Here is a 14,058-nt window from a genome sequence, read left to right as displayed (position 1 = left end):
GATTTATACTCAAGCCGCAGTGTACATTTATATTGCGTCACTGGAGAGATCGGCCGAATCTAACAGATTATTGGGTTACCCATGAACAGATGTGCCTGTGAACATCTGGACAGGCCACATTGAACTTCAGTCAAACAGGCCGACATTGTTCACTTAAATGCAACTGGAAATAAATCACAGACAATACGTGAAGTCAAAGTGCACCATTTTTGTGTGTGTTACATTTTTTTAAAACATGCATATATGTTGTATTTTTAAAAACAATTTAAAAATTTTCAGTAAATTTTCATTATAAAAATGAAAAATAAATATATCTGGGAATGATAAAAGTTACAATTTAAATCCATCAGAGCAATTTCATAAACACAATTTTACTGTCTTTACTATAAGAAAGTGATGGTGAGTTCAGTAGGTTCAACACACACAGGCTATTTAAAAAAAAAAAGAAAAAAAAAACACATACATGATCAACATGATCAAGTTAAGATTTAGTAACATGTTCAGCAGTGGCTTGATAGTAGCAGTTTGCTCAACTGGGCATCTTTATTGTTGAGCCCCGCTAAATGAACCCAGGCATACATAAACGACTACATTTATATTCTGAGAACTCATTAAATTTGAGTGTAACCCTGTTGTTTTCATCTCAGCTACTCTGACATCATCATCGAGCGTGAGGTTCTTATGCAGAAGTACATCCACCTGGTGCAGATTGTGGAGACGGAGAAGGTGGCAGCCAATCAGCTCCGCACACAGCTGGAAGACCAAGACACAGAGATTGAGAGGCTTAAATCTGAGGTAACTGTATATGCTTGAGCTGTGCCATTTAATGGGCTGTTTTCCAACATGCAGTCCAATTTTATGAATCAGTGAACCACTCTAGAGCCCATTAATCTAATAACAGTGCAGGTCTCCAAAAATGTCGCCATTACTGAACGGTCTTGTGTACTAAAAGCATTTGTGACTTATCCTGATATGGAGTTCAGCCATAGGTTTGCTTTTCTCACATTGCTTTTTCCAGATTGTTGTATTTCTTTTTGTGATTAAGGTTACCGGCAACATATGCAATCCCAGTGTGCCACAGAGCATCTCTCAGGCTCTGCATCTTATCTGTTCCCTAGTTGTGTTACCAGGGAATTATCCTCCCCATTGGACCAGTCGCCATGGGGATAAGAATTATGCCCCATTATTGACATTGCAGGGTCAGTGGCATGTGAACACACGATTCAAAGTATAAATCAATGCAAAGAAACGAGAAACGTTATCTTAATTAGGCTGATTACACTTATTGCTCAGTACTCACAAAAGACGGGATATCTATCTATCTGTCTATCTATCTGTCTATCTATCTATCTATCTATCTATCTATCTATCTATCTATCTATCTATCTGTCGGTCTGTCGGTCTGTCGGTCTGTCGGTCTGTCGGTCTGTCTGTCTGTCTGTCTGTCTGTCTGTCTGTCTGTCTGTCTGTCTGTCTGTCGGTCTGTCGGTCTGTCGGTCTGTCGGTCTGTCGGTCTGTCTGTCTGTCTATCTATCTATCTATCTATCTATCTATCTATCTATCTATCTATCTATCTATCTATCTATCTATCTATGTTCTAACTACCGTTGTTATTGCATGCTGTCATTTTCCTTGCACTCTTATTTCTTTATATAAACATAGATCTGGTGTATAATATAAATTGCCATAAAAACCATTTATGCTGTATTGTCATGATTATATCATAAGTATTCTTTATGAATAAATGATGAAGCCATAAAAGCAGTGATTTGTTTTTTAAACTGAAACATCTGCATTCAAACTTGTTTTGAGTTAAAAAATATTTTATAAGGATACAATTAAAAAAGATACCAACTACTACTGGCTCACACCCTGATATTGTAGAAAACATTTGTATTGATGACATAAAGCCAAGATATTCACAAATACTGTATATTCTGTGTAAATGCTGCATTTTGGTAAGTGATTGTATTGTTTGTTTTATTAAAAGAAACTCAAATTTTTATTGTTGTGAAACTGAAGAAAAAAACAAATTTTGTATGTTATATGATGGCAGTAAAACTAGAATAAGGAAACTGAACCATTATCCACTTAAGGCAGAGTAGCGATAAAAGCCTTCAGATTATACACAAAGATTTTCTAAATTCCAAACTAACACTTAACTAATAAAGAAAACACAACAAACATGACCACTATCTATTATCTAAAGTGTACAATAGCACTTCAATAAACTAAAGTCTTGTCTTGTGCCTGCAGACCGCATATACTGGGAGATACGCTGTGGGGCATTTAGCCTATTTGCATCCAAAGTAAATGGCTGATAAAGGCTTGGTGAGAGAGCTTTTTGATGAAGGCTGTTGAATGAAGGAAGGAAATTGTCTGTGGAGAGGAAGTTAAGATGGTTATCTTATGTGCCAGCACCCACACAGGGTCTCAGTGATCCACATATATGACACACTGATTATTCATTGAGAAGGATGAGCGTTAAATACCTCAACATTATCTGATTTGTCAAATTATAACCACAGCGGCCCAATCATTTTGACAGTCACCTCCACCAATTTCCCTTCGCAAGTGTTTTCAGCATTGTAATGCTCAGTCATGTTGTGTTTTGTTCTCTCTTAAAGATTATAGCCTTGAACAAAACTAAGGAAAGAATGCGTCCCTACCATGTATACCAGGAAGAGGAGGATCCTGATATTAAAAAAATCAAAAAGGTAAAGAACTTCAGCATTACATGGCCAGAAATATGTGTACATATGTGTACCGCTGCCATATGGGTTTGTTAAACATTTAACCAGGGCCACTGGTTGAGAAGTTCATTGATCAAACTGTGACCACAAATAGTAATTCTAGACACTTTGTCTCTGTAGGTCCAGAGCTTCATGCGAGGGTGGCTGTGTAGAAGGAAATGGAAGATTATTGTGCAGGACTACATCTGTTCTCCTCATGCTGAGAGCATGAGGAAGAGGAACCAGATCGTCTTCAACATGGTGGAGGCTGAGACAGAGTATGTCCATCAGCTTTCCATCCTGGTCAACTGCTTCCTGAGGCCACTCAGAATGGCCGCCAGCTCCAAGAAACCACCCATTAGCCACGATGATGTCAGTAGCATCTTCCTTAACAGGTGTGTGAGTTTGGACTCTGCCAAAAATCAACAAAGGCTCATTGGAAAAACCAGTGACCTGTAAGAAATGTACCTCGGCCTAGATTTTTGCAAACCTCCAAAAATGTGCCTGAACATATAATTCACTGCAGAGTTCAGCTGAAATAACACTAGAGGCAGTAAAACAGCAACAACTTTATTCCTTTTCACACAAGTAATAATTACAGGGACAGATTAGCAACTAATAAAGACTTATTTTTGCATTTTCCTTTCACAATATTATATTATTACCTCAAAACAATTTTACAATAGTGCATGATTTGTGAAAACTAATATATTTTAATGATTGCATCACATAACCAGCTTCATATGTGTGGATTTTTTGACATAGTAAACCTGCTCTGTAGCTCACCTGGTACAGTACTACACAGATGATTCAGAGCCTTCATGTCCAAATCTAGTAAAATACAGCCAAGATAAAAGAACTCAGAGACTTGTAGAAGCAAGCTAATGGCATAGATGATTCAGCAAAAGCATTGTCATTTTTGCTTTTGTTAACATTTGCTTTTGTTGTTGGTTAAGTTTAGTGTTGGTGGAATGAGAGATAATCATCCTTCTTACGCTACTCCCTGGACATTTAATTTTTGAATTGCCACAATGCATAACATACAGCTAACATAATAAAACGTTCCCAGATTCACATTGATTTGTTTCAGATAAAACTCTGAAATATAAAAAAAAAAACAATGCCATTTTGCTGAAATTATGCACCAGGATTTTTTTACAATGATCCTGGGTTGTAAAAAATGTATAAAAGAGAGCCTCTGACCCAGATCAACCAGGGTCAGTGTTGACACATAATTACTGCAGTGTTGTGACAGCTTGTTTGCATGATGATTTGAACTATTTCATCCACATCCTTCTGTAACACAGACATAGGACCAGTTTTACTAACAGCTTGCACCAGCGCAAAGCGTCTTTTGGCGTTAAAAAAGTACTGTCTTTAGTAAATACTGATTTACTAAAGACGCGCAGTGACGAATAAGCAATGAAAAGGGAGTGGACAGAGTTATTTTTGCGCCTGACCTTATTGAATATGAATTTGTTGGAGTTTCCCTTTCAGATGCAAATTTTCTGACAGTATTAAAATGAATCACGCAATGAGATTTACTAATGTTTGTGATCGTCAGATTACTGGTATTTGTGCCATTATTTAACACCCCAAAAAAGCATGTCTTATACTTTTTTGCGCTTGAAAGGGCTGCAATTGTTGTTGCTATAGGAGGAGGCACCGCAGAGAACAGAAAGTGCGTGTTAGAAGGGAGAGGATTTTTTCCACACATATTAATTTATTTGGAATGCCAGAAGAACGCATTATCCAAACATATCATTTGCCATGCCAGGCCAAGCCAAAAAATATATTTTTTAATTTGCTTCAGGAAATAAAAGACGGCTTGGAACGCTCAACTAAGAGTCCCGCAATACCAAGTCTATCAAAACTTAATTTTTCTCTTCTTTTCAATGAACTGTGCCTTCTTTCTTTATTCTTTATTTGCGACTATGCCAATTGCGACTATTGCGCTGCACTTGGTATATTGCGTTGGTCGATATGTAAATGAGATGTTGCATCTGTGTTCTTTAATTTGCGTGTTGTTAGTTAATCACCACAGAAATTTCCACGTCTATCGGTGCTGTTTTGGAAATGCGCTCTCGCACTAATTTGCCTGATAAAACTGATCCTTAATGTTTTTGAAACTCAATGAATCTCAATCAAATGTGTTGATTATTTAAAACCTAAATAAAACATCCTATAAATGTTGTACTGCATTTTAAATGAACTGCAACCAAAATACAACATTGTGTTTATTGGTGAGTGATTTATTTTTATTCGCCTTTGGCACAAGGTGAGTGTTAAGCTTTGACCCTGGTGCCATGGAATAATCGGATTTATTGATATTTTAAAGGGGTCATATGACGTTGCTAAAAAGAACATTATTTTGTGTATTTGGTGTAATGCAATGTGTTTACGTGGTTCATGGTTCAAAACACACATTATTTTCCACATACTGTACATTTATTGTTGCTCCTCAGTGCCCCGCCTTTCTAAAACGCGTCGATTTTTACAAAGCTCATCATTCTGAGAAGCGAGGCGTGCTCTGATTGGCCAGCTATCCAGTACGTTGTGATTGGCCGAATACCTCAAGCGTAAGACAGAAATGTTACGCCCCTCACTGTATTGTGATGGCCTTTCCCAGCGAGACGAGACTAAAACAATAAAACCCATTACAAACAAGGCATGTGTTTCACCAGTGGGGACATAATTACTGATTATAATGACTTATACTGTCTTTTTACACGGCGTGATGCAAACATTACCATGTCTGCATTTGTGATTGGAGAAAGACAAACAACAAGCACTACTCTACACAGCTCAAAACTCGTGCTTGAATAGTCAATAGCAGAAACGTACTTACAGGCTGTGATTCAGAAGCGTCAAACTGTCCTTGCAAAGTTGGAATTGCCCCACTTTATAGAAACAGCCTTTGAGCTACTCTCCTGCCAGGTTCAGGAAATAGTCCTCCGTGAATTGTGCTACACACAGTCGTAAACATTTGGGCGGTGTTTTGAAAATCTCCCCACACCGTGACGTAGACATGTGGTGGCATGTTTGAATGAGCCATTTCATGGGGGCGTGGACAAGTCTTAACTTTTAGAAAGAATATCTCTTTGGTTTTGAGACTTTAGTCTTTGCAACTTCAGGGATCTTATCTATGCATGAACAGCTTGTAACACTCCAAAGAGAAAGGAAAACTTGAAATCGCATCATATGACCCCTTTAATAAATCCTTTAAAATATTTATTGTATTGATATATACTCTTTTTCGTCCTCAGTGAGACAATCATGTTTCTACATGAAATATTCCATCAGGGATTGAAGGCGAGGATAGCAAACTGGCCCACACTGGTTCTAGGTATGTCATGATTGTTACATTTTATCTCTCAGAAAGCTAATTACCGTACTCAGGAGCAGCTATTCAGAACACCCCATCAACAAAGACAGCACATTGCAGGGTGACACTAACATCAAGGACAAGCTGTTTCCGCTGACGCATAGCATCTCAATCAAACCCGTCAATGACGTCTGACTCTCTCCTATCTCACCGTATACAGACACATACACACACTTCTACAACAATGAGAGCCAGACAAAAACCCGCCAACATCTTAAACCCAAGATAAGCATTTTCAAGCACCGCTGTGAATAAAAGAATCTGTTTTTTTAATGACTTTGACGTTGTTTTCTCCTTTTTAGCGGATCTCTTTGATATCTTGCTGCCAATGCTGAACATCTATCAGGAGTTTGTTAGGAACCACCAGTACAGTCTTCAGGTTCTGGCCAACTGTAAGCAGAACCGGGACTTTGACAAACTCCTAAAGCTGTACGAATCAAACGCTGCGTGTGAGGGGAGGATGCTGGAAACCTTCCTCACATACCCCATGTTTCAGGTGCCACTTTTGCAATCTCATTAGTGTCATATTCAATTCCAGGCTGATCACTGAAGAGCTTGATTTGTTCAACTAATTGAACTGCCACTGGGAATTGCTGGCTTGTGTTTCTACAAATAAGACATTTGTTTTGCATAAAACATTTTAGCGAGCTCTTCACACTCACTCACAAAGAGCCTCATTTATCACTTGTAGAAGTCTGATGTATCTCAATTACTCAAACATTCAAAGTAATCTTTTATAAGTTTCCTGAACTCAAGGTCCAGACAGAATCTGTAGACCTTTTTTCTGGGGTGATTTTGTGGTCAGTAGAATTAAATTAGACAGAGAAAACTAGACACTTTGGTGAAAGCATTATCAAATTAGTCACATTTTTTGAGTACAGACATATAGAACTTGATTGATAGACAGACATTCTGTGGGTGCAGATTCTATGCAGACCTGCTGTAACTCTCACTCTGTACGCTTTCGGTCTTTACAATTTTTCTCTCTTTATGCTATTGATTGACAGATCCCTCGTTATATCATCACTCTCCATGAGCTACTGGCTCATACACCTCATGAGCATGTGGAAAGGAAAAGTCTAGAGTTTGCCAAGTCTAAACTGGAGGAACTCTCCAGGTAAGGAAACCACCCTGAGAGGAGAACTTACTAAACAGTTGCACATTGTATGTCATTGCAAAAACCTTTTCAGACTTGTATGACTTTTTATCTTTTGTGGAACACAAATGGAGATATTTTGAAGAATGTTGGTTTTGGGTTTGGGTGGGGGTATATATATATACCCCCACCCAAAATATATATATATATATATATATATATATATATATACCTTTTAAATATATATATATATTTTATGTTCCACGGAAGAAGGAAGGTCATATAGGTTTGGAACAACATTAGGGTGAGTAAATAATGAAAGAAATTTCATTTTTGGGTGACCCATCCCCTTAATACACTGAAATAGCATTGTGCCACGAGCATTAAGTAATTTTTTTCTACTTTCTATATAAATCACTAGAATCCTACTCAAAAAAGCACAGCACTATTTGAATATTCTGCTAATTCCACTGCAAAAAGCAGGTGTTAAATGGAGAATTCAACAGTAAATTAAATGAAAAGAGAACATTTTCTATTGATCCATACATCAGCCGATGACCATCAGAACTTTTGAATCATTTTATATCATACATTAAATTTAAAATTAAATTGTAGTTGATTCACATTTGAATTATTTTAGTGAATAATATGTCAAAGCAATGCAGATAGTGCTTCAGCAGATGTAGTGAACTTCCTCCTGTTTTCTGCCCTTGGCATTATGCAGTAGTTGGAAATATGTCGACTCGTCTTATACCCTGTGCTTCTTATACCCTGACATGTTCATTTACAGCTTTGCCAGAGAACCAAAGTGGCAAAAAGTAAGAAGGTGAATTTCTCACGTTTCCATTTGTGAAACAAGTGTCATGTTTGCATTGTTCCAGGGTGATGCACGATGAAGTGAGTGACACAGAAAACATCCGTAAGAACCTGGCTATTGAGCGCATGATTGTGGAGGGCTGTGACATCCTCCTTGACACCAGCCAGACGTTTGTGAGACAAGGTGAGTCGTGTTAGCACCTCAAGCTGCCACCTGCCTGACACACTGCCTTAAGCAGAACCAGCACCTGAGTGACAGCGACAGCTTCGGTTTGATCCCCTCTGGCTCTGAATTATTCATGATTTCACAATTGGACAGCATTGTCTCCAGGATTGACAGAGTGTCTGATGTTTTCAGTTGAGGTGTTTTATAATGTATTAGAATCCGGCCCTGTACTGGAGAAGCAGAAAACCAGGAATAACAAGCACTTTGGGGGTCTCTACATGCAATGTATGGAATAGGAAATGACATCAGTTCACCATGATAAAGTTCATGTTCTTTTGTAGAATGAGTGACAGGAAAAGCAATTTCTTTTGTTGTTAAAACGCGTGAGCTCCATGAGTCAGTGTGAGAGGATTTATCATTACTATTACTTATATATTGTATTCTGTCTATAGGATCCAAATTTTAAAGTAGCCTAAGTTTATTTTGATTTTATATAATGTTATATACATTTATTTAATTTAATTTAATTGAATATTTTTTATTTATTTTATTATTTATCCTGAGTCCTGTCACAATACAGGCTTTGCAAAGAGGCTGTCATTGAACAATGACAAAGTTCAAATTAAATTGTACAGATATCTTGCATCCCGTATGTGAGAAGTTTCCGTTTTCACATGCAATGTGGGTGTTTCTTACAGGCACAGCAAAAAACTGACAATTAATTTTGAAAGGTTATTTATACTACTGGTTATTTATACTGCTATACTATACATGAAGTATTATATTTTCAATGTAAGATGCTGATTTCTGAAAAAAAATTAGCAACAGAGAACATTTATTTGTCTCTGCCCACATACAGTGATACAATAAAGATCATTCATCATGCATCTATAATCGTTCATCTTGTGCATTATGCACTGCTAAAATGCTAAAATCTCCTCTGTAAAATGTTAATTTTTTTTAGCGATAATAAAACTAATTTCTTGTCAAAATAGTCTCTCCAGCTTTTTAAATGTGGAAAGATCATTTTTCTCCTCTTGAAACGTTAACCCATGAACCCTCTAAGCATAAGATGAATTTATTTAGATATGTTAAAGAAAAATTGTTAAAAAAAAATTGTGAAAAAATATATACAAAAATTGTATATGTGTATATAGTTAGAATGGTATCTTGTTTAATCAAATGTAAGAGGGTGGGGAAACTACAGTAGCAACTAAAATATATACATGAATATATGCAAAAATAAATAAAGAAAAAAAAAGAAAATTTTTTTTTTTTCAAATTATAAATTAGTAAAAAAATTCAATTATTATAAAAAGTGTGATATCAATTTAATAAACTGATTTAATAAAGTAAATAGATTTATTTTTTGTTGTAAATAGATTTTGTCCTAAATATATTACTTGTATGGAAACATGGATACATTCTTTTTGGCTCTGGTTTATAATTTCTGAATATGATTCCTTATGATTTCTCTCACTTGATTAAAAATCTCCCATGTTCCCTTTCTTCTTGTAATCTTTTGTTCAGTGGTAAAGGTGTCTTTGATCTTCATTTATCATTTGTGCTGCTGTTGCTCTGTTGTCTAATAGTTTTACATTCTCTCTCTCGTTTCTGATGTCTTTCTCTCAGGCTCTTTGATCCAGTTGCCCTCAGTGGAGAGAGGGAAGCTCAGTAAGGTGCGTCTAGGCTCTCTCTCACTCAAAAAGGAAGGGGAGAGACAGTGCTTTCTCTTCACCAAGCACTTCCTTATCTGCACACGCAGCTCAGGAGGCAAACTTCACCTGCTAAAAGTATGTGACACACATGCACTCAGAGTACTGAAACTGAAAATTTACTGCACACTATCACTATACACTTACTAAAAAAAAGTCTTCAGGGCAGCTAGGGCATAGTGATTATAAAGCAAACCCCTGATGATCAATGACATTAGAAACCGTGCGGCAAGTATTTGATAATTGTAATAATGTCAAAAGGTTAATCATGTGAGATTTGAGCTTCCCCTGTTCATTTTCTTCTGTCCCTACAGCCCTTGGCCGTATTTTGTGTATTACTCCTCTCACACTTTGTAGAAGCATTTTTTAAATGCAAAGTTGGCTACACCAAACATCAAAAAATGTTTAAAAAAACTTTTGCATAGTGTGCTTGCTCTTTGTCCTCTCACACTTTGTGACATGCTATTGTACTATTTTAATTGACTGGGTCAATGCTCAGGCACAATTTCTGGAGCTGAATTTCCTTGTCAGCTTAGGTATAACTAAGAGGGTTTAAAAAAAATATCTTGATACAGTTTATTTAGTTTGTGTACTAACAGTCTAGCAGTGTAAATGCATAAATCACAGGAGAATTCTGATGCTATATATATATATATATATATATATATATATATATATATATATATATATATATATATATATATATATATATATATATATATATATATATATATACAGTATATATATATTACATTATATATATATTACATTATATCAATTAAATTTTAAAATAGTTTGTTTTCATCTTGTTAATTTTATAGCTAAATACAGTTTATAAATTATTCTATGTATTATTCAATTAAATTATATTTTCATGCTTCAATAATAATCTTGATGAATATAAAGCCAATTACCTGTCCGCGTACAGGACTCTGCTTTATATGCATCACAATAATATAGTTGTACAATATTTTTTGTTAATATTGAATTAATTTGCAACATAAAACAATTTGCTATTTTGTAGTACAAAATATTTACTAATTTGTTTGATGCATTAAATAATCCCAAGTTATTTTCTTGGTTTCATTTTCTCAAAAACACTTTGTTTTTGTTATACAACTAAATAATGACCAGTTATTTAATTATTTGGTGATTGCCACAGCAAAAGGAGATTTATAAGAAAGCACTACAAAGGCTTTTGTAATACACCTTTGAAATGTCTTTGTACATGAGATCCATCACAAAGCCATTATTCTAACAAACCATCAATATCAGGAAATTCTCCCTTTGTGATTAACCTCTCAACCTAATTGTTTGACTCTGGCAGCAAGGTGGTGTGCTGTCCCTGATTGAGTGCACTCTCATCGAGGAGCCTGACGCTAACGACGAAGACGGTGAGCCTGTTTCTTTGACGCACATTTTCAAACACATCAGCACAAATGAGTGGAGACATGCATCATTAGCTATAAATTGGCCATTATTCATATACTGCAGGTTAATTAACTATTATAGACAGGTTAGAAAAGAGTCCAAACTGTCTGCTGTTTAAATGTCAAATGGACAGAGATGATAATTGTCATGGATTGATTATCCATTTGAGGGTATAGAAAGAAGCCCAAGGGCTAATTCAAAACTGCATCACAACGACCCTCTCGTGATCCCTGAATATGGTCCCTAAGAGCTTATTTAATAAACATCACCACCATTATTGTGTTACTAAGAAGAGATCCCTTCAGTTTAATTAGTTTTTATTGCCATTGTTTTCCTGAGTGGTCCCTCGGGACTGGTAAATTAGGATTTTCAAGCATGATCCATGATTAATTGTAACCATCTGTTTTTAGCTAAGAATTCAGGGCAAGTGTTTGGTCACCTGGACTTTAAGATTGTGGTAGAGCCCTCAGATGCTCCTGCCTTCACTGTGGTGCTACTGGCACCATCCCGTCAGGAGAAAGCGGCCTGGACCAGCGACATCAGCCAGGTGAGAGAGAAGCCACATGTAACCAACAGCTCCTCCTCTGCGGTTACAGTCAACTGCTCATGGGTATTATATCATTTACACTTCCATTCAAAAGTTTGGGGTTGGCAAGCTTTTTAAAGGGTTAGTTCACCCAAAAATTCTGTCATTAATTACTCACCCTCATGTCGTTCCAAACCTGTAAAACCTTTGTTCATATTCAGAACAAAAATTAAGATATTTTTGAGGACATCTGAGAGCTCTCTGACCTTCCATAGACAGCAATGCAACTACCACATTCAAGACCCAAAAAGGTAGTAAGGAAATCATTAAAATAGCCCATGTGACATCTGTGGTTCAACCGTAATTTTATAAAGCAATGAGAATGCTTTGTACGCAAAGAAGACAAAAATAACTTTATTCAACAATTTCTTCTCTTCTGTGTCAGTATTTGATGTGCATTCACGACAGTATCACGACACATGCGTGTGTTGCTGCTGACGCAGGAGACGGCGTTATGACGTAGAACCTGGATGCACTGCGCCTTGTTTAAAGCAGAGGAAGACGCACGCTGTACATAAAACAGTCATCATGAACATGTCTGAAGATTTGGACAGAGAAGATGACTTGCAATTTTTTGCCCGGCCTTACTTATTGAAACAAGAATATACAGACAGTGAACTAAGAACACTGGCATGGAAGAGAAGAAATTGTTGAATAAAGTCATTATTTTTGTTTTCTTTGCACACAAAAAGTATTCTCGTAGCTTCATAACATTATGGTTGAACCAGTGATGTCACATGGACTATTTTAATGATGTCCTTATTACCTTTCTGGGCCTTGAACATATCAGTTGCTTTGCTATCTATGATCAGGTAGCTCTCTGATTTCATCAAAAATATCTTAATTTATGTTCCAAAGATGAACGAAGGTCTTAAGGGTTCGACAACATGAGGGTGAGTAATTAATGACAAAATTGTCATTTTTAATGTTTGTGAAAAGTCTTTTACACTCATATTTTAAATTGTAAATTAAATGATACATTTCAGTAGCCATTCATGAAAACATTTGTGTAACTTATTATTGTGGAAACCATGATTATTTTCACACAAAAAAAAATATATATATTTTGATTTGTAGTGTATGTATTATTATTCTGTAAATGCTCACTGATAAACTTGGTCAGAGTTGTGGCATGGTTGTTAATACACATACTGAAGATGAAGTTTTAGTATCTAGCTTGCTTCATTTTTCATATTCAACAATATACGACCCTGTCTCTCTCTAGTTTCCTGTTGATTATAGGCATACACAGTAATAAACAAATATAAAGATAACGGTGCCTGACACCTCATCTATAGTGTGTGCAATTACTTAACCATAAAAATTCCCTGTAGCCTTTAAAAGGAAAATGGCTCTACAGAAGAACTGAAACATAATAACTAACACCCACCTCACTGAAACTTCACACCAAAAGCTATGAGGTTAAGATTTGTTCCTGAAGGGGATCACTTTGCACTAGTGGACTGAACCTGGCTTACTGATGAACCCACGAGAGACATCTCTCTGTCCTTGAATCCCCCTATCTCAAAGAAAGAAATGACAGTATGTCTAGTGTTTAGTGACTGGATGAATCATGTTTTTCTCTGTTCTTTGCTCCTTGGTTTGATCCCTCTGTTCATTTGAATTTCTGCTCTATATAGTGCATCGATAACATCCGCTGTAATGGCCTGATGACCAGCGTGTTTGAGGAGAACTCAAAAGTCACAGTGCCACACATGATCAAGTAAGTCAGGCCTTTGTTTATTGTGAAATAATGTTTGTCTTAATTGTTATGGGTCAGTGTTTTTGCAATAATAGAAGGATTTTGTAAAAGACTGAATGGCTAAAAATAATATTTCAACTAGCCAAAAATCCTTAAACTAATCCTTCAAAATTTGAAGTGCCCAAAAATGCATCAGCTGGCCCAGTGAACATGCACTGAAGCCCCGAGTGCTGGCTCCTTGCACATGTGCAAACGCATACGTCCAAGCTAAACACTGCAGTGACAGTGAGCACACTACAATAAGGGCAACCAACCGGGACTAATTTCTCTCCCTGCTGGAAAATATGTTGGCAATACCAGTCCAGAAAGCATTACAGTATTTCAGTGCAGCTGTCCATGTGATTGACTACCATTGGCAAAAAAGGGCCA

General features: G+C 36.5%; 1 protein-coding gene across 1 annotated transcript in view; it reads left to right on the top strand.

Moving 5' to 3' along the window:
- The window catches only part of LOC306870736 (ras-specific guanine nucleotide-releasing factor 2-like), a gene marked incomplete at its 5' end in the record, with an annotated part of 78,886 nt that overhangs the window by 38,905 nt on the left and 25,923 nt on the right, over positions 1-14,058 (top strand). The window contains 11 exons of the mRNA XM_079418162.1: positions 648-795; positions 2,628-2,717; positions 2,874-3,127; positions 5,999-6,078; positions 6,420-6,613; positions 7,125-7,234; positions 8,095-8,213; positions 9,828-9,988; positions 11,241-11,304; positions 11,752-11,888; positions 13,568-13,650. Coding sequence (XP_079274288.1) covers positions 648-795; positions 2,628-2,717; positions 2,874-3,127; positions 5,999-6,078; positions 6,420-6,613; positions 7,125-7,234; positions 8,095-8,213; positions 9,828-9,988; positions 11,241-11,304; positions 11,752-11,888; positions 13,568-13,650 — 1,440 coding nt within the window. The remainder of the gene's footprint in view (positions 1-647; positions 796-2,627; positions 2,718-2,873; positions 3,128-5,998; positions 6,079-6,419; positions 6,614-7,124; positions 7,235-8,094; positions 8,214-9,827; positions 9,989-11,240; positions 11,305-11,751; positions 11,889-13,567; positions 13,651-14,058) is intronic.

This window comes from Barbus barbus, assembly GCF_936440315.1.
Source record: "Barbus barbus genome assembly, chromosome: 6".
Lineage (NCBI taxonomy): Eukaryota > Metazoa > Chordata > Actinopteri > Cypriniformes > Cyprinidae > Barbus > Barbus barbus.
The sequence above is the reverse complement of the archived record's forward strand: the minus strand, read 5'-3'. Positions and strand labels throughout refer to the sequence as shown.